General features: G+C 33.1%; 2 protein-coding genes and 1 long non-coding RNA gene across 5 annotated transcripts; 1 reads left to right on the top strand and 2 right to left on the bottom strand.

Moving 5' to 3' along the window:
* Positions 1 to 444: 444 nt before the first annotated feature.
* On the bottom strand, positions 445 to 17,193 carry LOC139786905 (DENN domain-containing protein 1A). 3 transcript variants are annotated; one of them, XM_071726017.1, is made up of 16 exons: positions 17,111 to 17,193; positions 12,707 to 12,942; positions 11,246 to 11,401; positions 11,026 to 11,163; positions 10,819 to 10,954; positions 10,589 to 10,642; positions 8,823 to 9,080; positions 8,594 to 8,695; positions 8,267 to 8,494; positions 8,011 to 8,187; positions 7,867 to 7,899; positions 7,648 to 7,702; positions 7,386 to 7,569; positions 6,510 to 6,642; positions 4,958 to 5,629; positions 445 to 2,528 (listed from the first exon to the last, which is right to left on the bottom strand). In XM_071726017.1, exons 2-16 carry the CDS (start codon positions 12,721 to 12,723, stop codon positions 2,109 to 2,111), a joined length of 2,763 nt encoding a protein of 920 aa, XP_071582118.1. In that variant the 5' UTR covers positions 12,724 to 12,942; positions 17,111 to 17,193; the 3' UTR covers positions 445 to 2,108. The 3 variants fall into 3 exon arrangements, with proteins under 3 accessions (XP_071582118.1, XP_071582117.1, XP_071582119.1); XM_071726016.1 differs by lacking the exon at positions 17,111 to 17,193 and adding an exon at positions 13,070 to 13,180; XM_071726018.1 differs by lacking the exons at positions 4,958 to 5,629; positions 17,111 to 17,193 and having other exon boundaries at positions 12,707 to 12,986.
* LOC139786907 (uncharacterized) lies at positions 14,889 to 16,901 on the top strand. Its single transcript, XR_011722462.1, has 2 exons — positions 14,889 to 16,519; positions 16,625 to 16,901. It is a non-coding gene; the product is annotated as an uncharacterized lncRNA (long non-coding RNA).
* A 2,530-nt stretch (positions 17,194 to 19,723) lies between the features above and the next one.
* Positions 19,724 to 21,953, bottom strand: LOC139786906 (GTPase-activating protein and VPS9 domain-containing protein 1-like). Its single transcript, XM_071726019.1, has 6 exons — positions 21,735 to 21,953; positions 21,319 to 21,551; positions 20,952 to 21,208; positions 20,639 to 20,850; positions 20,175 to 20,557; positions 19,724 to 20,105 (listed from the first exon to the last, which is right to left on the bottom strand). The coding sequence occupies exons 2-6, from the start codon at positions 21,406 to 21,408 to the stop codon at positions 20,067 to 20,069; spliced, it is 981 nt and encodes a 326-aa protein (XP_071582120.1). The 5' UTR covers positions 21,409 to 21,551; positions 21,735 to 21,953; the 3' UTR covers positions 19,724 to 20,066.
* Between the last annotated feature and the right edge of the window lie 2,860 nt (positions 21,954 to 24,813).

Raw genomic sequence — 24,813 nt, 5'->3', positions numbered from 1 at the left:
AAAAACATTTTTATAAGTATCAAAGATTATTAACGTCTTGACGATCAATCGGACCAAAACCAATGGTCGAATCGTCACGATGATTGTTTGCCAATTGTAGTCGATGAAATGAACGTTTAATGTTTATAAATAATCTAGTTACAAGTTTATTTTTTCTGACAGAAGACTCTTCCACTCATCTTCTAAAATAATTTATACCTTAGTTTTGAAAAAAGGGCTGTGACCGTGGTCGATTTTCTTGAAATTAAACAATGCTACGTTTAAATCCTATAACTGTGCTAAATATAATGCCTAATTTACTTTCAAATTAAGAAAAAATTAGAAAATAGCAGTAAGGCATGAGGATTTTAAAGTAATTTTATTACAATAGAATATGTTTAAATTTTATATGTAGTATTGCGTATATGTAGGATATGATAACGGGATAATAACAAATATGATAAATATGCTAGAAACAGTGCATCTTATTTTTTTGCATTGATTTATTATAAAGCATTGCCAATAAATGTGCAACAATTATTAAAATTGATATATCTAACAATAATCTAAACTATAAAATTGTACGGTATGTTCGTTTCACTTAGTTTCCTTCGCTATTGCATATATGCAGTCGCTTTCATTACAGTAAATATGTTTGGGTACCTAGCATCTACGAATGTGTTATAAAACTGTACTCATATGTAATTGAGTATTTCATGAAAATTTGTAAGATGTAGATAGAGGTGAATGTAACGTAGACATTATAATGATACCTTAGAATTTTGTAAGAGGATGTGACAGTATTATTATAAGCAATAAACAATACTGTTATTTTTGTAAATGTAATATGTTTTTTACGGGTTTTCAATATATTAATTATGTACATTATCAACATTAAAGTATTAAAGTATCTAAATTTTTAGTTCGTCCAAACCTATTATTTCCTCAAGTCTTTTTGTTATGTTGTTGCTACCAAATAAAAACATTATGTTCTTGCATTGCACAATCCGTGAACGAATAATAATGTAGTTGAAAAGATACTGATTATATAATAGAAACAGAAATATCGCACTGGCCGAAATATGGATGCACGGATGCCATTGGCTTTTAATACGAAAGATATACAAAGAAAGTACATAAGTACCTATATGTCGTTTACCTATATGTCGTTATGACGCAAAACAGTATTCCGGCGGTTGATTCTGTGTATAACATGATAATTATTGGATGAGATGATCTTATAAAGGAGTGTTAATGAGAATGTTTGCTGATAAAGGTATCTAAATGCATAAAAAAAAGTTACTAATGATATATTTACAATTATAATGTGTGTAGGCATATATATACACACACAGGATGTCTGGTAATTACCGTGCCTTCTCTCGTACGTAGGTAGAGCGAGTTGAACTGAATAGAAAAGTCCTTTATTGTTTTGCGAGTTTCTTAATAATTAATGAAGAATTAATAAATAAATATCTGCGAATCAGTATCCCAGATAGTCAAACCTGTGCAAACAGATTCTGAGCATATCTTATAGTAAATTTTTGATGTCAGAAAGACAACAAATTTCACACAGAAGCTGCTGTATCAGATGATATTCACAAACTGTTGCCAGAAATGGGATAAAGAGCCTGCTTACAAGCAGTGTGAGCAGATTGGTGCTAACTCTGCACGGTTTCTGCTGTCAATCTACTCACATTTCCAGTCAGCAGACTCTGTTGACAGAACATGAGCTCAATGCGGACACAGATGGCTGTGATTTTAGTGTGAGATCTGATCAAATTTTCTGCCAATCTGTGCGCATGCTGCTAACATTTTACTTACTGGGGCGCGTCCACGCGATTTGGCGAGAAGAGACAGTCCAGCATCACGCGATGATTGCGGTTGCTACACGTGCGAGGCATTGAGAGAAGCGTGCGTTTAGCAACATATGATGCGTAACACTGGGCTGTCTCTTGTCGCTGAATACACACTTATTCATAAATCTTTATTAATTAATTTTTTATTAATTATCGAGAAACTCGCAAAACGGTAAAGGACTTTTCTATTCAGTTTAACCCTTTGTACTTATCCATGGCGAGTGTTACACCTATTACCAAACATTCTGTATATATATGTAATACTAATATTTACTCAAACTTCGTCCAATTATTTTGTGATTTAATGGCAGGTGTATTCAGCGTTAAACTGAATGTGTCCATCGTGTTATTAATACTGTTATCACTTCGATTACACGCGGCGGTATTCATTGCGGATGGATTATCACCATTGGATAAGCTAAATTTATTAAAGTCTATACCATACGCCTGTAATAAATCCATATCACCCACATTATCGGAGGTTTTCGCCTTCTCATTGTTTTTGTGCAACGGTTGTTGAAAATAAGGGTATAAGGGGTTACTAAGACCTTCACCCATTTCAGGTAAATGTAACGATTGACTCATCTGTTTTGTGCTCGAAAATTCGGAAGATTTAGATAGAAGCGGATCGAAATCGTCGTTGCTATTTGTTGAATCTAGCCGTATCAAATCTGGGACATCGGGAGAATCCTGTAAGAAAAAAACACGTCCCGATCGTTTAATTTTCATTAATGAATTCAGGCAGCATTTGATATGTGAGAGGATAACGCGAATTCAACTTGCAGTATCAAAATGTTATTTTTTAGTGGTAATGATTGAGTTAATGTGCTTGATATATGGGACATTCCATGTCAACCGGAACAGCGTCACGCCCAAAATTTGAGAGGGTTTAAAAATTTGTTTTGGGGTGCAAAATTTATGTAAACATATTAGCTTTCGAATACCGAGTGCGCATTTTAAAAAATTCAAAATGGCGGACTCAGTATGGCGCCTAGAATAAAGAGAGTCACACAATAAAAAGTTATAACTTGAAAAAAAAATTATAAAACCACAGAGTAAAATTTTGTTTTGCATCTAAATTGTGTGTTCATTCGTGTACTTTACGTTAGGTATATTGGATTTAAAAAAATTCAAAATGGCGGATCCAATATAACGGACGAAAAATCGAAACTTAAAATTTGTAATTGAAAAAAATATGGTCATATTCTGCGTCAAATTTGAAGTATAAATGCCCTCTTGCGATTTTTCGATATAACGCATCCTTTTCGAGATAAAAATTCATTAATATCGAAGTGCTGATTAAACTTGGAAGACACGTAACTTGTGCACGTGATAGTAGGTTTTGGGGTCACTGAAAACAAATCTGATATGATGAATAATATGAAAATTCAAAACGGCGGAGTCAGAATGTGTGTGTGTGTGTGTGTGTGTGCGTGCGTGCGTGTGTGTGTGTGTGTGTGCGTACGCGCGTGCGTGCGTGCGTGCGTGTGTGTGTGTGTGTGTGTGTTTGTATGCGCGTGCGTGTGTGTCTTAGCGCGCGCGAGAGAGCATGTAAATGAGAGCGCATCCCTGACGAAAATGAGAAGTGAGCGTTTGCGGAAGTTCATTGAGAGTTTAGAAACGGTCAGTAGAGAGTTCGTAGAGCGGAAATTGCAACGCTGCAGCGTTTGAAAAACCCAACGGCGTTGTGTAAGCGTTCTTATAAAGTTTGAAAGCGTATAAACTCTCAAAAAACCCTCATTGAACGGTTGTCAACGCTTTATAAAGCTTCTTATTTTCGCCAGGGATATTGATGTCCTGATGTAAGGACTTCACTCAGAAGCCTACGGCAAAACTAGCGATACTATCGATAAATTGCAAATGCCATTTTTCACGTCAGCATAAAGAAATATTTTATTGATTCATAAACAATTTTTTAAACTTTTGTTTTCGCTAAAAATATTTCTTGGATAGTATCGCTGGTTTTGCCGTAAGCTTCAATGAATGTTTACATAAATTTTGCACCCTAAAACAAATTTTTAAACCCTCTCAAATTTTGGGCGTGGCGCTGTTCCGGTTGACATGGAATGTCCCATATGTATGTAGCTTTTGTATACAAAATGAGCTATTCTACTGTATCATCATTGAGTACATCAGTTGTTTTTCACTTCGGAAAAAATAGAATAAAAATTTCAATTTTAAGCGAAAACTATGATATATAACGAATTTTTTATAGCATGCATCTATTATATAGAAGAAATACACAATTATACAAATCACAAATTAATTTTTATATTTATATCAATATGTTGTTATTTATTATTCCGTGTATAAAAATATTAAAGTGAAATAATCGAAAAGTAATATTTGACGGAATTTTTATAAAGTGTGTTAACATAAAAAAAGTAATATTTCATAAAGTATTGATTTTTCTCGATGACTGTCTTACAGAGTGTAGAATAATTTAAAGAATCAAATTACTGAAAAATCATATAATTCCATTAAAAAAAAATAGACGTTAGTATCTCGTAAAAAAGTTCATATTATAAAACATGTGTACATGTTCTGCATACCCTTCTAAAACTTTTTATTTTCTTCCAAAACTTTTTTCTAAAATAAAAAATGAAGTACGTATGAAGTGATACATGAAAATAGTTCATTTTGTATACGCATTTTTAAAATTATTGGACATTATCGTTTGACAATTTGATACTGCGTTCGTACATGAATTACTACAAAATTTATCACAGCCAAAAGTTGAGGACGTGGACAAAAACACGACAGTGGAAATATTAAAAATAAGAAACTAAATTTTGGAAAGATAGATTTACCGAGTTTTTATTTTTTTAAGCCACTCGATAATTAAATTTTAAATTTCCTTGTTGAAGACTTTATTATCGAATCAGAGAGATTTGAAACTTAAATCCTTTGATTCGCGATAATAAGTGCTATCTTGATATTGAAAAATAGCACTTAATTTTTTCAGGTGGGTTTTTGGCATTTGCGACTGAATGATAGCTCGGTAAATCTGAAATATCTCGAGTATTGTATTTTCACATACTTTGCGGGCCCAACAATCACGAACCAAAATTGATCGGAATGTTTTATAGATATAAAAGATAGTGAACGATGATGTTTACCTTAGCCTGTGCAGAACAGGATGTAGTATCGAATGGATGTGATAATGGATGAAATTGAGCGGGCGTCGAGGAAATCGTGGATTTAAAAAGTGGCGCAGCTTGTTGCAAATAAGTAGGCGTGAATACTCTACTCGTATCGAAAGGATCATCTTCATTTACTTCGTGAAGAAAATTTGACGTTTTGAAAGGTCTATTGAAAGGTTCGTCATCCAATGTATTTGGAATTGGATCGGCACGTGTAAAAATGTGACAATCTTTCGGATTGAATTTTCTATCGTTTGAAGAAAATCTCTCTTGAGATTTCGCATTCTCTTTTTCATGAATGCACGATGATAAGTTAACGACAGGTTTTACGAAATCATTATGTACATGCAATTCACGTAAAAATTGATTTGGTTGAGCATTTTGATTGTGTAACACGGGCAATACAGGTGAAGGTGACGTTTCAATCTCCATGGTACTATTTGACTTTGTAGTCACTGAATTAGAAGTAAACGGTTTTGATTGATTACCCGAATTGTTTGAGGGAAGGGGATGAGAGGAGGAAAATAAAATTTGCTTTGTCGAAGAAACTTTGCGTGGATTTGTAATGATAGTACTAGGTAGAGGGCCGTGCCGTAAGTGCCCACTCCATGCAGGTCTCAAGCTGTCTAAACTGCGTACTGGTTTCAACTGAAAGTGATGCATGACAAATCTTTACTTTTCCTCTTTATAAGAAATTAACTGATACAAGTTACAAAATGTCTAAATTTTATTGATATAATCAAAGAGCGTATTTCTACCAATTCTCAATATGTGACGCATGCACATAATGGCATACGAGTATGTTTACTTGGAATTATTATCAGTCAGAATTGTGTGCCATTACATTTAATAATACAGAGATGGTGCATAGCATAAAATGCATAAACATTTGATAAAACAATCAATATTAGTAAAAAGATATCTTTAACATGTTAACATGTATCAATCTAATTTATCCAAGTAACTGCTTTACCAAGTCAGGTAGATATTTAAATGACTTATATTATAATAACTGAAGAATCGAGAATATAAAGTAATGCCGATGGAAAATTTAAGTGGACGAGGATGATTCAAGTACGAGCATGCAAAATATTTCCCTACGAATTGGACATATCTATGCATGCATACATCTAATATTTCGTTGGACGTAATTTATGAGGATACATGCTGTATATAACTATTTTCTCTCATAATGTTTCATGTTGGACATGAAAATGATAAGGTTCATCGCTTGTTAAAGACACGAATAAACGATTCACAAAAAGCAACAGAGATTTATATGACTAAAGCAAACAGATAATTTATTTTAAAAAATTGGCATTGGATCAAATTTGCTTACAATATGTTAAATATTTTTGCTACAACCAAGAATTGAAAGCATGAAGATGTGTGCAGTTGTAAAAAAAAGGTACAATACTTCATTTATATAAATATACCTTCATCGTTTTCGACAACTAATAAGATTGTACTCTTATGTAAATTGCAAAATAGTAATGTATAAGTATTGTGTAAACTGTAGAAGACTTACTGTCCTATCCACAGGCGGTGTATTTGGAAATATCACATCTCGAAGTTCGTGCATAAGATCTATATTTATACGTTCCAATGGAGAGTCTGATTCTTCAGGAGAACTAGGACTTAAAGGTGAGTATTGTTTTCTACTGTAATATAAATAATAATGAACATAATAAAATTCCATTTATATAAGATGTCCCATTTTAATCTTTCCACGCAATTATCTTCCAAACACAATTTTTTCTGTTTTTATAGTTTCATAATTTTTTTATGGAATTGAATGTTTTCCTTGAACTACCTGGAGAAGACAAAGTAGTGCCTTTCTATATTATTTTTATATAAATTGCGAAAAACAAGAAAAATCTCTTTGCTATGCTTAATGTTATAGTTTTGGGGAAAAAACCAGCTTACAACGTTATATAAAACATTCTGTTCATATATGTATATAAAATACAACATAAAGTTATATATATATATATATATATATATACATATGTATATACACACACACGCACGCACGCACGCACGCAAATTACTACAAAGCTTTGACGCTTGGCCGTTCGGCAGAATTGATTAGTCAATCCTTGCCCGCGTTTTGGGCTTTGACCATATATATAAAATCTCATAAAATATTCATTTTTCGATAGTTTTATCATAATAATTTTCATATGCAAAACGGTGAAGAGAATTGATTTGTATAAATATCTATATTTTTATATGTAAAACCATTTTTTTGGATAATGGAGTTTTGGAAATAATTGTGTAGGAATTTTAAAATAAAACATTTAATCTGACATTTAAGTAATATAAAAAAATAGTTTAAATAGTATAAGAATAAATTATATTAGTGATACGAAGAAATGATCAATACATAAATGATTGTATATACCTTGTATCAGTGAAATTGCTATTCCGCAAACGCAAGTCCTTTCGGTAACTAGTTGCTGCTGATACACCATTTGGAGACTTTGGCGGGGATGTAAATCCAATAGGTCTTCTGTCTAATGTAGGCGAGCTAGGAGCCGATCGTGGCTGGTGAAATCTCATACTGGTTTCACTTCTATTAGACCGTCCTGTCCTCCAAACAAATATTTATAAATGGATATTTAACATAAATAAAGATTATATATACCAACATCACGAAAACACACCTTTCCACTTTAATCCTTTATATGCCGTTTTCATATCTTTGCCTTTATCTTTCACCTGTGGATATCAATCTTTACAACATATTTCTTCCATTGACTATCGACTATTACTATACTCCAATAGATACTAAATGATACAGAAAGTTATGAATAACGATCAAAAATGTTAACGAGAAAAAGAATATACTGTATATAATGCAAAGTAATGTGCTTTAAACTTACTGATTTAACAGCATATTTTACTGCTGGATTAGCCTGCAATCGATAAAACATTATTTCATTTTATTTTATAATAAAGGCAGATATTCGATGTTGGAGATAAACTGATATCGAATCTGATCTAATTAAAATGTTAATGTAACATGCCTTATCTTTTACACTACGGAAAAATGCGGAGCTTTCTTTTCGCATGGTGTAAGTCCATTCCCTATACTGCTGCATAAATTTACTACTTGATTTGGCTGAATAACTGCAGGCTTCCATTTCGAACTCGTCCGAGAAACCGAGTCCTGAATTGAGCATGTTCAACCTTTCTTCTATAAACTGAAAATACCCCAAAAAATTTATTATATTGTATCGAACAGTTATAATTATGCTATATTTATAACACGCACTTACTTACTTGTTGGAAAATTTGTAATTCCAACATCTTTCGTAAAAAGGGTTGCATAGAAGATGGCCTACTTTCGACGAATGCATTTTGATTGAACGTAATACGCTCACCCTGCTGTAAAGTTAATGCTTCTCTATAACCTGCTGTTAACTGCACTAACGCACGCAGGAATGCCCTTGATACGCCATCTCCGAGAAGAGCTGGCCTGTTGCGTAACGCTTTCTTCAAATTCGTTACCTACAACATAGAAACTTTTTATTTTATTACTTAAAACATATATTAATCCTTAAAGATACGTTATCTTATTGTATCATAGTGGTATATTGCTTTACGCACTACGTCTTGAGGTAAAGACTCCAGATCTTGAAACGGTGATTCAATTGTATTATTATCAGCATCTAAAATAACAACTTCTCCTAAATCACTCTTGGGTACTTTCTGCAAACAATATTATACAAATAACATATGTATATATAATATTAAAATATACATACAAAACGTATGTATTATAAATAATAATAATATATTTTAAATAATATTCTTGAAAAATTTTTGTTATAGGTACCTGAAGCGTTAGGGTAGGCACACCAATCAAGAATGGCATAGGCGCTAATAAATAATCTATTAATGATAATGGCAGAACGGGGATGTATATATGTTGCCAAATCATTGGATAAATTAAAGCGTTGCATGCTTGTACACATGCACTCAATCTTGATAGACGTTTTGAAATAAAAATGATACGGCGTTCGTATAACATAGATGCGAATATCATCATCATATTGTGCGAATCTACAGCGCTATAATATTCAGTCAAGTTCCTCTGAAACAATAAAACCACAATTTAGAGATATTTGACAACAATTTTATGTTCTAGACAAATTTTTAAAAATTATTTTAATGTTTTTTGAATTATTTACAAATTATATATTTCCTTTGGAGGTATGCTTGTAAATGCTTTGTTCAAGAGATATTTACTTCTGAAGTTACAGAACTATTAGGAATAAATAATTTCGAAATAATGTAGGTTTATCCTCTTTTATTGCTTTACAGTAATCAAAATTAAAATAATTATCCTCTTTACTGCTAAATATTGCAGTAATCAAAATTAAAACAATTATCCTTTTTACTGCTTAACAGTAATCCAAATTTACAGTAACCAAAATTAAAATTATTATTTTCTTTACTGCTAAACATTAATCAAAATTAAATAAATTATTTTCTTTACTGCTTAACAGTAATCAAAATTAACCCTTAGTTGTCACATGGGGTTAAAGTAACCACATTTTTTCAAGTAACATATCTTAAGAGTACTATGCAAAATTTTGAGCAAAAAATATTAAAAAATAAGTTTGATTTTTTTCGAAATTTATATTTTTTAGGATTTTTTGAACATAATGCCATTCAAAAAGTTAATTTTTTATAATAAGAACACATTCTATAATGTTTAAACTTAATTCTAGAATTTTTTGCGATCCTGTCCAAACTGTTAGTTTTTGAACAGCAGCTGCTTGAATTGGTTGGAGTCAAATTGATCCCATGTGACAAACGTATTTGAAAAAGAGGTGTGACCACCGAGGTAAAATAATTATTCTTTTTACTGTTTTACAGTAATCAAAATTTAAGTAATATGTTGTTCAAAATGATTTAATACTAATAGATTTTTTGAATGTGGTGTTCTCAAGCAAAAAGTATATGAAATACCTGTTAATGACCTTCAATCATTAAAACAGACGATAGTGCAAGCGTGCGAAGAAATAACAGACACACAATGTCATTAGCCACTTGTTCTCTTACCCATATATACAATGCTTGTCTCTGGGCTAGGGAGAAAGTCATCATTTTGAATAAAATATTTAATACTTAAATTTGATTACTGTAAAGCTGATTACTATAAGCAGTAAAGGCAACAATTATTTTAATTTTGATTAATGTTTAGCAGTAAAGAAAATATGATTTTAATTTTGGTTACTGTAAGTTTGGATTATTATTAACCAGTAAAAAGGATAATTGTTTTAATTTTGATTACTGTTTAGCAGTAAAAAGGATAATTGTTTTAATTCTCATTATAATTTAGCAATAAAAAGGATAAATCTATATTATTTCGAATTTTATTCATTCCTAATAATTCTGTAACTTCAGAAATCAATATCTCTTGAACAAAGCGTTTGCCAGCATACTTCCAGAGGAAAATTTTTCTTGTTTTAAGATCTAAATTTATATTTCAAGTTTAGCCGTTTAAACTGGGAACACCTTGGGTGTGTGTGTGCGTGTGTGTGTGCGTGAGTATGTATGTGTGTGTGTAAATAAGCTGTTGATAACATTACTTACATTTTCAGGGATACTAGGTAATTGAAACTGTTTTGGACTTTGACAAATAAAATTCTGAAAAAAATAAAATATTTTTAATGCGTTGAAAGTAATGTAATATTAAAAAGAGCATTAGAAAACAATCCGTATATCAGAAAAATAACATAAAATTTATCCTAATATAATAATTTAAATACACTTGTCAATTTGACAAATTATGATATTGCGATAGATTTCAAAAATTTATTTACCAATGTAGAATTTGGTAAAGGGATGGATAGGGAGTTTCCAGGCACTGGAACTCCACACGTATGTACACTCTCAAGAAATTTCCACAGATCTTCTCCGCTGGCATTGCTGGTCAAGGATGCAATGTGATTCAATAATCTACGATGAAAACGTAGTTTCATATTTTGATCTATTTTGTACAAGTATTTAATTAATATATTTTAACTAACTTGTAAAATGTTTCGTGCCACGGAAGTGCGCTCAGGACTACTAAAGCCGTTTCTGTTTTGGGATCGTGACGGCAGAATCCAAAAGTCCATTTTGAATCTATGCTAGTAAGCACAAACGAAAAGTGCTGTACCAATAAACTAAAACAGAAAGATGTAACAGATATATTATGATAAAAGGTAGATAAAGTTCACAATCACATAGTAATTAATGTCAATATACTTTTCAAATTCGCAAGGATATGCAAATTTAGGAACGGATTTAAGTATCTCTTCATCCGAAAAGGAATTGGGATATTTCTGGAGTATCCAAGCTGGCTTTTCTCCTATTGGTGCGGCTACCTCGCAGAAGCATTCAAAAAGCTGTTTGACATTTTCCCTAAAAATATTACAGAAAATACCCACGTTTATGCAATTTGAATAAAATGCAGCTTGTAAGCTTCGAAGGTATTGCAACAAAATTTTAAGGGTAATGATTATAAATTAAGATTTTTTAATCGACTCGATTGGCTATCATCATCATGACAAATCGACATTCGGTTTTGATCAGATTAATCGTCAAGACATTTCGATAAATCAACATGGGTTTTAATCTTTCTAGATTGATGCAATTTAGAATAAATTAAATAATTTAATTTATTGCAAAAAATATTTGTTAATTATTTGTTGGCATAATAAATGTACTTATTCGGTTTGGTTATACATGATTATGTTACAATTAGCACGATAGGATTAAGTATCTTATAAGTTGGAATCTGTTGGTGTAGTTTCAAACTCTTTATGAATCAAAAAATAAAAGCAATAGACTTTTAAGTAGGCTCAAAGTAGACTTGAATAAAATTTGATTTAAATTCTCTATGAGTACCTCGAAAAACAAGAGTATTACTTTCAAGTGAGTTCAAATTTTGATCAAATATGTACAAACCTTTAATGAGTATTTCACTATAAATTTTATGTTCTTATAAATCAAAACGTTTGTATAAAGAAACAATTATTTTTATAAATTACAAATATTAAATTATCGATCATTGAAATTAAATATAATAAAAATATGGTTAAAAATACCTATAGAATAAAAGTTATTAAAAATCTTTAAACTGACAACTTCACTCTTAGAGTTCTACCGTTCGAGTACTACTTTTAAAAAATTCGATTCTTTACAATAGAAACTGCTTTCAGGCTGCGGTCCACTTGACGCTACAAATGCTTTGAAGCGTTCTTCTTCCCCTTTTTTCTTCATTGAAAGAAAGGAGAAGAGGAATGCTTCGAAGCATTTGTAACGTCAAGTGGACCACAGCCTTATAAGTATGTACATTTCGAATCTCGCAGGTATTCATTCTAAGGTACAAAACTATTAACTAGTCGGGATTGATTACTTCGCAAGTATTGTACAATGTTCAAAATATTATTTTTGTATAAAATATTACTTGAATTCTAGAAAATGAAACACTTTATTATTGGATTTGACTCGAATTTTCAATTACATATTGAACTTGAGATCCCGTCCCTATCTACAATATAAAATACATTCTGTTGAACGAAGCGGAAACGTTCTATATTGCAGAACCATCTGACTACGATGCAAAAGTGAAACTATGCTCTCATCACGTCTCACTCAAAAGGAATTTATATCGAAATCTGCGACTCTGCACTAGTCTGCACGGGAAAGAAAAAACAGACTTGCCTTAATCTAGATCCCATGATAACAGCTGAAAAAAAACAAGTACTCCGTATGATCTTGACGTCTATACGTCATCGTACTACATGACAGCAATATATTTCGCTCGGGTGAATTTTAAAAACGTCATAGCCGCATGTCGCCAACACTTGGTCGCTTTCCGTAGCACTTGTGGATCTCACACGTTGTCTTCCTTTCCTTCGGTCCTCGCAAAACTCGGATAAACCATACGAGATCACCGCCTATTGACACGAGACAAAATCGGTGAATAGGTACGTATGTATGTATCTAGTCGTTCACGGAAAGGTTGCAACACTTTTTTTTTTGATGATTTTTGGAACGCGCAGTAATTTTGAGATCGCGATTCACCATCTCTGTATACACGTAGTGAACGGTTATGATAGCTGTCAAAGTGAACTATACAAGGTGGAGGTTCACGAAATGTATCTTGTGCGCCGCGGAAAATCTTAAGATATCAACTGGATACTGTAATATCGGGGTTAGTATAAAAGAATAAGCTAAATAGACAATTTTATTTTATAAATTAATTTTTATTTTTAAGACATGTGTAACATTAAAAATTAATGTAATATAAACATATTAATATAATTATTTATAATAATTATATTAATTATTATAATAATTATATTAACAATATATTAATTATTTATAATAATTATATTAATATATTGTGTTATATGTTATATTAATTTTAATTACATAATTAATTACATAATTAATAACATTAAAATTAATTAATAACATATTAATTTTAATACATATTATTAATACATAATTAATATAACAGTAAAATTAACCGGTGTCTGGATTAATGTTCGGCAAGCAGAGGACATCAGTCGATCGAAGAAGCTGCCGTGGAAGACGTGGATGCTGAGACCGCGAAGTCACATCACCGCTTCAAAGCCAATCCTTCTCGTCAAATAACGATGAAGTAATCTTTCTAAAAAATTACAATTATAAAAATTAATTACTTGCAAATTCAGTTTTAGTACAAAATCATCATTTTATTATAATTATATTAAGTTGAGAAGATAGATTTACTTACATAAAATTGCCAGATCGCTGATTACTATTGATTGTTCGGTAAGAACAGATCAATCGCAATCTGTTGTCCGCTGCAATCCAGAACGAATCTCTTGTAGAAATTCGTTGTGGGATTAAGATGTGCACGTCTTTGTTCACTCTAGTACTGGGATCTTCTCTCGGCTGCAGGGCCCCTGGACCGATATTAGGCAGGGATGTTTCGAAAACGGCGATACGTCCTCGGGTGGTGGAGAGGAGTTTGTGAGCAGCTTGAAGACCGGCACCAAGGGCGTTGTTATCATCAAGAGTGCCACACAACTTGATAGGCAGCTAGGCGAGAAGGTTGCGGAATCGGCAGGCCCAAAGATATTTCGGATGATTTTTACCTTGTGCCGTGTTCATTCAAGATTTATTCCTTCATTCGTTTATTCATTCCATTCATTAACGAGAGTTCACGTTACAATCATTCAATGTCAAACATATCATTCATTTATTCATACATCACCTTGGTGAAAAAATTTCTCAGAAAATCTCTCATATTTTCTCAGAAATTTTGCAAGAATTGGGACTTATGAAAAATTCTGAAGAGGTATATGATATTTCTCAGATACTTTCAGAATTAATTAGATGAAGATTTATAGAATATTTCAATATCCGTATATGTGAAAATTTCTGATAAATTGCACAGATTTTCTCATATTTATTCAGATTTCTACAAGGATATATTTGCGAAAAATATTTTATTCTTATTTTGTCTGAGTTTTTCAATTCGTATAAAAAATCTGAAAATTTCTCTGAGTATTCAAAAAAAAAATCTGATAATTTTTATAGAAATTCTGATTAATAATGTGAAAAATTTTGATATTTTTTCACCAGGACATCCATGGAAGATCACATAGTATTAATACCGTGTGACATGATTCTCTATTACTGCATTTAATCTTTGGGGCATAGATGCAACTAAATTTCAGAATAACTCAGGCCTTGCGCGGAAACCTTCCCATACGTTGAGAACATGTTGCGCCAATTCCTCGCGTCTACGTGGAAATTGAGGATTCCATATTTTCTGAGTAGCTTGTTCCTCTCGTTTTCCATAATGTTAAAGGCTCAGATTCATCCGTCGAAAATACCTTCTCATTCGAGAAAATGGTATTTGTCCATTCATATTCCCATGCCAAATGCTGCAAGGTAAAAGCCATCCGTTGTTCTTTGTGGCGTTCGGTTAATTGTTTATATTGAGCCGGTTTATATCGATTGTATCTCTGTTCCCGCCATCTGCGTCGCACGGTTAGCGCGCAACAATTCAAACCAACTTCCGCTACCGTTTGCTGCGCCGCTGAGCGGAATCCGGTCTTCTGAACTAAATTTAAAAGTTGTTGATCTTCCTCGACGGTAGTGCATCGTGGACGCCTTGTTATTGGCCGAGAATTTATATGGCCGTCTATTTTAAATTGTCGCACTAATTTGTATACCGTACTTCTTTGCAATGTAGAGGAAAGTCCCCTATTATGAGATAGGCTCCTAATATGCGATAGCGCAAACCGTGCGGCGCAGAGAGCGGGAACAGAGATATAATCGATATAAACTGGCTCCATATAAACAATTAATTGAACGCCACAAAGAACAACGGATGGCTTTTGCCTTGCAGCATTTGGCATGGGAGCATGAATGGACAAATACCATTTTCTCGAATGAGAAGGTATTTTCGTCGGATGAATCTGAGCGTGTAACATTATGAAAAACGAGAGGAACAAGCTACTCAGAAAATATGGAATCCCCAATTTCCACGTAGACGCGAGGCATTAGCGCAACATGTTCTCAACGTATGGGAAGGTTTTCGCGCAAGGCCTGAATTATTTTAAAATTTATCTATGCCCCAAAGATTAAATGCAGTAATAGAGAATCATGGAAGTGTCACACGGTATTAATACTTTCCATGGATGCCTTGGTGAAAAAATATCAAAATTTTTCACATTATTAATCAAAATTTCTATAAACATTTTTAGATTTTTTTAGAATACTTAGAAATTTTCAGATTTTTTATACAAATTGAAAAACTCAGACAAAATAAGAATAAAATATTTTTCGCTAATATATCCTTGTAGAAACTTGAATAAATATGAGAAAATCTGTGCAATTTATCAGAAATTTTCATATATACGGATATTGAAATATTCTAAAAATCTTCAATTATTTCTGAAAGTATCTGAGAAATATCATATACTTCTTCAGAATTTTTTATAAGTTCCAATTCTTGCAAAATTTCTGAGAAAATATGAGAAGTTTTTTCACCAAGATGATGTATGAATAAATGAATAATATGTTTGACATTGAATGATTTTAACGTGAACAACTCTCGTTAATAAATGAACGAATGAAGGAATGAAAATCTTGAATGAACACGGCACAAGGCAAAAGTCATCTGAAATATCTATGGGCCTGCCGATTCCGCGACCTTCTCGCCTAGCTGCCCATCAAGTTCTGTGGCACTCTTAATAATAACAACGCCCTTGGTGCCGGTCGTCAAGCTGTTCACAAACTCCTCTCTACCACCCGAGGGCGTATCGCCGTTTTCCAAACATGCCTGCCTAATATCGGTCCAGGGGCCCTGCAGCCGAGAGAAGATCCCAGTACTAGAGTGAACAAAGACATGCACATCTTAATCCCACAACGAATTTCTACAAGAGATTCGCTCTGGATTGCAGCGGACAACAGATTGCGATTGATCTGTTCTTACTGAACAGTCAATAGTAATCAGCGATCTGGCAATTTTATGTAAGTAAATCTATCTCCTCAACTTAATATAATTATAATAAAATAATGATTTTGTACTAAAACAGAATTTGCAAGTAATTAATTTTTATAATTGTAATTTTTTAGAAAGATTACTTCATCGTTATTTGACGAGAAGGATTGGCTTTGAAGCATTGATGTGGTTTCGCAGTCTCAGCATCCACGTCTTCCACGGCAGCTTCTTCAATCGACTGATGTCCTCTGCTTGCCGAACATTAATCCAGACACCGGTTAATTTTACTGTTATATTAATTATGTATTAATATTATGTATTAAAATTAATATGTTATTAATTATTGTAATTTTAATGTTATTAATTATGTAATTAATTATGTAATTAAAATTAACATAACATATAACACAATATATTAATATAATTATTATAAATAATTAATATAATTAATATAATTATTATAATAATTAATATAATTATTATAATAATTAATATAATTATTATAAATAATTATATTAATATGTTTATATTACATTAATTTTTAATGTTACACATGTCTTGAAAATAAAAATTAATTTATAAAATAAAATGGTCTATTTAGCTTATTCTTTTATACTAACCCCGATATTACAGTATCCAGTTGATATCTTAAGATTTTCCGCGGCGCACAAGATACATTTCGTGAACCTCCACCCTCCACCTTGTATAGCTCACTTTGACAGCTATCATAACCGTTCACTACGTGTATACAGAGATGGTGGATCGCGATCTCAAAATTTCTGCGCGTTCCAAAAATCATCAAAAAAAAAGTGTTGCAACCTTTCCGTGAACGACTGTATGTATCTATATTTGTCTGCCTGCGTATATCGCGCTCTCTCGTTGAAATTGGAGCAAATGGGACAAGCGTAAAGCCGCAATTTCATACTAGCGAAGAAAAGCTGACGTCTCCCACTTCACCGCAACGCAAAGCCAGGGATGCGTTCAGAAATTCAATCTGGGTAATGGCTCCTGCACACGGGACGCGAAAACGCTTGCCGCGTGGCAAGAAGCGATGCGATAACCAATCAACATGTAGCTTTTCCGTAAGAGCCAGAAGTTTATTGGCTACCGCATCGTAGCTTACCGCGCGGCAAGCGCGTTTCCGCTAGGATCCTTTCTACAATAGATAGAGTAAGCTGTAGTAAGCCTCAAGATGTAAGAAATTGACCAATCACAGTCGATTATTCTCCTTACATTCGCCTGTAATTGGTCAATTTCTTAAGCCTTGTGTACACGATACTAGAAATCGGTCCGAGTTTCGGTTTAAGCCAATCAACTTGCAGCTCTTACTTTAAAAGCAGCAGTTTCATTGGCTTAAACCGAAACTCGGACCGATTTCTAGTATCGTGTACACAAGGCTTAGGGCCGATATCACAGTCTCCGATTAACGTGATCCTCCGATTAAACTCACTCTGCATCTCTTTCTAACTGTCCCCCTAGAAAGAGACGAAAAGACAGTTAGAAAGAGATGCAGAGTAAGTTTAATCGGAGGATCACGTTAATCGGAGACATTGACTGTGTTTACATGACACCGTTAATCGGGTTTTATAACATCGGTAGTTGTCAGGAAGACCAATCGTAATCATTCTTCAGAAGAATGGAATAGCTGTGATTGACCGGCCTAAGAACTACCGATGTTATAAAACCCGATTAACGGTGTCATGTAAACACAGTCTGTGATATCGGCCCTTAAGGTGCGATGACGCTCGACGCTGGATTCGAGCGTCAAATCTGGTCACGTGATAAGCTGCAATTTCATGGACGCTAGAAACCAGCGGCAGCGCACAGTGCGGCCGAAACCTCCCGTAACTTAGCCGGTCAACTTCGACTTTATTAATTTTTTTTTTTTTTAATCGTTTGTTGGTCGTTTGTTGGTGATTGTTGGCCTAATTACAACGTTTATTGGTTCTTAATTTTTGTTTAAATTAAAAAAGAAAAATTAGCCTTAAGTTAGCCGGAAAAATTTTATTTTTAATTAAAAAAAAGCCTAATCGATGCGTAATCGTTTGCTGATGATTGTTGGTCTAATTTTAGCGTTTGTTGGTTTATTATTAGTCTTAAAAACGAAAAAAAAAACGAAAAATTATCTCACATTAAAGTAATCGAAGATTGGTTTATTTGCCTACGACTTAAGGTTTATTTCTATCAATTTAAGGCTAACATCTATAAAACTGGCTATGAATACGGGCCTTAATATCGGCAGAAAATCATTCGTATGTATTTAGCCGGAAATGAACGTCTTTTTAAAGAATCTCTATATGAAATCGTTTGTATTTCGTATGAAGACTTTTGAAGTGCAATTGAAAAGGTTTGTGAGTCATTCGTTTAATTGTAATTATTTATTTTTACACCATGCATTTAGCCGAAATAGATAAATTAATAAAAGTTTTTATATGGAATCGTTTGTATTTTGTATGAAGAGTTATGAAGTGTGATTAAAAGGTTTGTGAGTCACCCAGATAATTTTAATTAAATATTTATAAACTCGGTAATTATAGCCGAAATATAGATTTTTAGTTATTCATGTTAAAAGAAGAAGGCGCGAGTGTTCCCGAAGGTCCGTCTGCAGTCAGAATTAATATAAACGTTTTAAAAATTATTTTATACTGAAATAAATAAATATACAGGCTATAAGCCTGTATAGCTATAAGCGATAGTTGCTAATTGCGTTCCATCTTGAATTTTTTTTACAGTCGTTTATTAGGATTGCCCTGCTTTTAAATTGAACGCTTTTAAATGTATTATTATTAAACTACTGATATCGATATATTATTAGTAATTTAATATTAAAGCTTGACAGAGTGACGTAAACTAATTCGCTCATAGTATTAACAAGTATTATGCGTTCAAATTCTCGAAAGCTATAGCTTCTTTACTATGCTCTCTCTTTATGTCGATCGATTCGGATAAAAATCTCCGAAGTCTTCTTTCTCTCGCGATATTCCTGATACATAATCCTAGAGTAAAACTGTACAAAAGCTCTACGAAAGTGGCGATATTTTTCAAGGATCTGGTTCGAGTCTCGGCTCTTGGGGAAGGTGCGCATGTAGAAAGAGTACGTCAAGACAGTTATCCTGCTAATGGTTATCAATTCTCTATAAGTTCTGTATTGTTTACACATAAATTATAGAATATCTAAACGTTTCTTTTTTTCGATGTCCTGCGAAATTGTACAATAGAGTTACAAATAAAAATAAAGCCACACTTTACGTATATTCAGTCTTTGCTAATGTTACATAATAACGTGCGAAAGAACTAACAGACTATTTAAGAGGCTATTTAAGAATTTTAATCAAGATACTGGAAGCATAAAACTGTTCAGCTAGCTTTACACAAGATATTGTTCTTCTTCTTTATGAAATCGTCAAATTATGATTATGATACATTTCTACATTATCACCAGCATCGAATCTAATCTTATTTATCGTGATACTCTTGAGAAACTGTTAATCCATTGTCTTAATAAACTCGATCGCGGCGCAGAACTGCGTCCACCATATTGTTCCTCTCCCTCCAATCGATTCCCGTAAAAGCTGTCTACATATTGAACAGTCGATACAACGACGGCGGATTAGTCTGAAATTAAGCACACGTTAACAATCACTCTTCTTGCTAAAATCACATATTCTCTTTTCAATCGCATACCTGGATTATGACATAGACCAGCACGGGAGTCAGATCGTCGGCAGCAGGTATGCCTCTTTCCGACGCCATGGAGAGGAGATTCATGATGGTAGTCGCGCAACGAAATACACACTGCAACTTATCCCTAGGAGTCTTATACGCCGATATCACAGCCAATTCAGCCTGCGCCCATGACCAGGAACATTCGTAATGATAAACATTTGGAATGCGTAGGTTCTTGTGATTTGGAGTTACGACTTTCGCCAACTTTTTTATGTGATCCTGAAGAAGCTGGTCCCTATATACATCTCCATCTTCATTAGATAGAGCGCATTGTGGTACCCGTGCCATGACGGTTCTTTCCACCACAACTCTCGCCAAATCTAACTGGTTGGCGCTCGCCGCTGAAAGTAAGAAGTAAGTTCAGACGGTCTCTGAGCACTCCGCTAAGATCAATTGCGAGATAAATAATTATATTCATGTACATTGCCAGATCGGATCGTTGTCCATTTCCGCGTGGACCTTTCCTAGAAAATTATCCACGAGATCCTGTTTCTCGTCAGCTAGCGTAAGCTTTTTAAACTCTTCGCAGAAACGCAGGAGGAAAGCCTCCTTTTTTTCCAAAAATACCCTCACACAAACGGATACAAGATAATTATTGATAGCATCCTGATCGCACTTAACTCGCACGCATAATCTGGAAATATTATTATTAAACGGTTAACATCTTACATTTAAACATATTTTACATTTACTTATACATTACATACAAAGATGATATTTATATATAAACAGTACCTATCTAAGTGAGCTAATGTCGACAGCAATCCTTGACGACATCTGATTAAATATGCGATATAAGGAGATCGTTTTTGATAATCCTCTCGAAGTGATTTGAAGAGCTTTCTACATCCATCGTCATTAAATAGACGCACGCAACGTAAAGTTTCATGAAGATGAGCTATTAATGCCCTATCCTGCAGGTTTATAGCTTCTGCCAATTGTAGTTGTAAAAACTCAACCAGTTCGTTTTCTTTCTGCGACCAACAATGTCTCTGTAATAAAATTTTATATGCCAATATTTGAACATTAAGTAATTAAGTAATCCATAAAAAAATCACACTTTGTTTTGTACGCCATGATTAAAAAATAATACAATAAATACCTCTGAAGTATTCCATGGAATGTGTTGAAGGTCAGCAGTGCTAAGTACTAAGTACCAGACGTAATTTTCTTTTAGCATCCGCAAAAGCATAAGAGAGTTCTACATTATTCAGATCGATTGAAAGTCTTTCGTCTTCCACCTCTTTTGTACGGGACTGATTGCTTTCGACGAGGCTGTATCGCTAGCTGCGCTTGGCTTTCTTCTGTATTTCGCTAATATATCATCGGTAGTATCTGAAATTAATCAAAAGAACAATTATTACGTCTAAAACTTGCAGGAAAACTTTTCCTTTTTTTTTAGCATTACTTTCCGATTTATCTTCGATTCGATTCTACCAAAACTATTAAAACAGAAAACCGTTATATTGTAACAAAATAATATACGATAATTGTTAATAGTTATTTATTAATATCTACCGCCCGCGACATTACCGGATGATGTTACATCTTCCAACATAATCTTGCGTAATCTGTGCCTGCACACATCGACCGCCGTCGCCACCAGCTTCTCGATCGAAACATCTGTCGTCCGTCACGCGGATTGCTTTACCTCTACGATTTCTCAATGACAATTTTAATTTACCAGGAGCATTCTCTGGACTTAGCTTGGCTTCAGTTTCGCGCCATTGCTATGACAGAACCCTCCTGCTGATGTTCCCCATCAAGCCTCACATTCTCTTCCTCCGCCTGAGTCTCCATTCGCGCGAAGAGCACGTTGATCATCTGCGTGAGAGTCGCATGGGCTGTTGTTTGATTCATCAGGTTGCGCGATGCCAAGTAAACGTTGTAAACAGTACGAATTGTTAACAATACCGTACCCTCGTGTATCTCCACGGCTGTCTTGTTACAGTCAGCAAAGCTTTAATAATCTGCAGCTGCACACCTTCATCGGTCTGTAGACCGGTGAAGCAACCGCAAATTGTCTCGACAATGCGCACAATCAGCAGCTTGTTAGGCTCCGTTGAATTAGGCACATTGCCAGTGAGATGGCCATATGCGATAACTTCTGCAGGCAGTCCAGTGCTGTGTCATCACAATCCGCGGTGACTTGCTCTGACATGCTAACTCAAATGGCAAGAAGTACTTCTCAGCGGTAATGACATTTGAGTCGCTCTTGGGCTATGGCAGGGCGTTTGAGATAACCTCTTCACCCTGCACAACTGGTACATCCCATAGAGCACAAATGTTTTTAAATATTTTTTAAATATTTTTAGGAAGATTAAAATAATTCACAAAAATATTTTTGAATGTTTCTATGTCCGCCAGATCATGTCAGAAAAATATTTTCAAAAATATTTTATAAGATTGCAAATAAATATTTAATAATATTTGTAAATCTTTTAGAAATATTACTTCAAAAAATAAAATATGTTTAACCCAATAAGTAATAATGTGTTTCATGTTTGAAAGATTTTTTTTAATATCTGTAAAGTATAGGTACATCTTTTTTTTTTTATATATTTGAAAAATATACATATCTATCTTGTGAATGTCATGATTTGCTTCGCCAGAGACCTGCTTATATTAGCCCTCAACTGAAATTTACTTACGAGTTAGTCTTACCATTATGCGCCGCCTAGCAGCGTCGTTCCAAACTAGCACGGAAAGATGCGCTATCATGCATCTTTTAATTAAGAATATTTCTAATATTTCAAAATATTTGAAAAAAGATTTTAGAACCAATAATAGATTTAAAATATTTTTAAATATTTTGGAACAAGATTATAAAACAATAAATATGTTGATTTAAATTAATATTTCAAAAATATATTTCAAATATTTAAGAAAATTTCCTGGGTGATAAAGAAGAACATTTTTATAAATATTTTTAAAAGATTCTCAAAATATTCTTAAAAATGTTATCACAAAAGGTTTTTTAACTTTTTTAAAATATTCCTAAAACCATTTTAAAATATTTCTTGCAATATTTTTATAGAAATATTCAAAAATATTTTTTGAAAACATTTTGTGCTGTATGGGATCTTTGATCTCGTTACGGAGGTCCTCTGCAAGATGGAAATATATGAGTGACAAACTTAATTAGCAACTATCGCTTATAGCTACAGGCTTATTATAGCCTGTATATTTATTTATTCAGTATAAAATAATTTTAAAAACGTTTATATTAATTCTGACTGCAGACGGACCTTCGGGAACACTAGCGCCTTCTTTTAACATGAAAAACTAAAAAATCTATATTTCGGCTAATTACCGAGTTTATAATATTTAATTAAAATTATCTGGGTGACTCACAAACCTTTTTAATCACACTTCATACTCTTCATACAAAATACAAACGATTCCATATAAAACTTTTATTAATTTATCTATTTCGGCTAAATGCATGGTGTAAAATAAATAATTAATTACAATTAAACGAATGACTCACAAACCTTTTCAATTGCACTTCAAAAGTCTTCATACGAAATACAAACGATTTCATATAGAGATTCTTTAAAAAGACGTCATTTCCGGCTAAATACATACGAATGATTTTCTGCCGATGTTAAGGCCCGTATTCATAGCCAGTTTTATAGATGTTAGCCTTAATTGATAGAAATAAACCTTAAGTCGTAGGCAAATAAACCAATCTTCGATTACTTTAATGTGAGATAATTTTTCGTTTTTTTTCGTTTTTAAGACTAATAATAAACCAACAAACGCTAAAATTAGACCAACAATCATCAGCAAACGATTACGCATCGATTAGGCTTTTTTTAAATTAAAAATAAAATTTTTCCGGCTAACTTAAGGCTAATTTTTCTTTTTTAATTTAAACAAAATTAAGAACCAACAAACGTTGTAATTAGGCCAACAATCACAACAAACGACCAACAAACGATTAAAAAAAAAAAAATTAATAAAGTCGAAGTTGACCGCTAACTTACGGGAGGTGCGGCCGAAGCCCGCATTATGCGGCCAAAAGTCGAAAAAAAAAGTTTCTAGTTAGGGTTTTTTTCATCATTGGGTTGGCTAAGGGATCCCCTAAGAAACGAAAACCGTTCACAGTAACGTCCCTTTCCCTAAATCCTCTCCTCAAACTCAGTCGGAATGTGGCCTTCGTCGAGCGCTACACTATTGTAGATACAGAGCGGACGGTGGACGCTTTCGTTACGAACGTGTGAAAGTTTTTGAAGTAAATAAAATCAAGCGGAACAAAATGGAATCAACATCTGAAGGTTAGTAAAATATGTGAAAAAATTCTGGGAATTAATTGTTAAATAGAAATGGTTAGAAATAGAAATTTGAATTGTTAGATAAAAAGTAATAGATTGTCGTAAAATGCTGTTTTAAAATTTGTTGGAGGTTATACATAAAAGTATTATCTACTAAATAAAACAAAATTCAGCTGCCCATATCTGCCCATTGAATTTTTATGAATTTTTTTTCAAAAAGAAGTAGGATATTCGTTTCAAGAGTTATAATAAAAATGAAATAAATAAAGCATACAAATAAAAAAATTAAGAGAAAAGAAAGAAAAAAGGATCATCGAAAA

Source organism: Temnothorax nylanderi, unplaced genomic scaffold (assembly GCF_030848795.1).
Source record: "Temnothorax nylanderi isolate EJ_2023f unplaced genomic scaffold, tnyl_v1.0 TNYL_tig1188_pilon, whole genome shotgun sequence".
Lineage (NCBI taxonomy): Eukaryota > Metazoa > Arthropoda > Insecta > Hymenoptera > Formicidae > Temnothorax > Temnothorax nylanderi.
Note: the sequence above shows the minus strand (reverse complement) of the source record. Positions and strands in the feature narration are given on the sequence as shown.

What these genes read in the sequence shown, in the direction of transcription:
- LOC139786906 (XM_071726019.1), bottom strand. Translation starts at nt 21,408, where the DNA reads ATGCTTTTGCGGATGCTAAAAGAAAATTACGTCTGGTACTTAGTACTT. An exon ending in TTCCATGGAATACTTCAGAG is followed by an intron (nt 21,209 to 21,318) that starts GTATTTATTGTA and finishes ATTTTATTACAG; the next exon opens with AGACATTGTTGGTCGCAGAA. An exon ending in CAACGATCCGATCTGGCAAT is followed by an intron (nt 20,558 to 20,638) that starts GTACATGAATAT and finishes TCTTACTTTCAG; the next exon opens with CGGCGAGCGCCAACCAGTTA.
- LOC139786905 (XM_071726017.1), bottom strand. An exon ending in TATCCTTGCGAATTTGAAAA is followed by an intron (nt 11,164 to 11,245) that starts GTATATTGACAT and finishes TTTCTGTTTTAG; the next exon opens with TTTATTGGTACAGCACTTTT. An exon ending in AGTCTTTACCTCAAGACGTA is followed by an intron (nt 8,495 to 8,593) that starts GTGCGTAAAGCA and finishes TCTATGTTGTAG; the next exon opens with GTAACGAATTTGAAGAAAGC.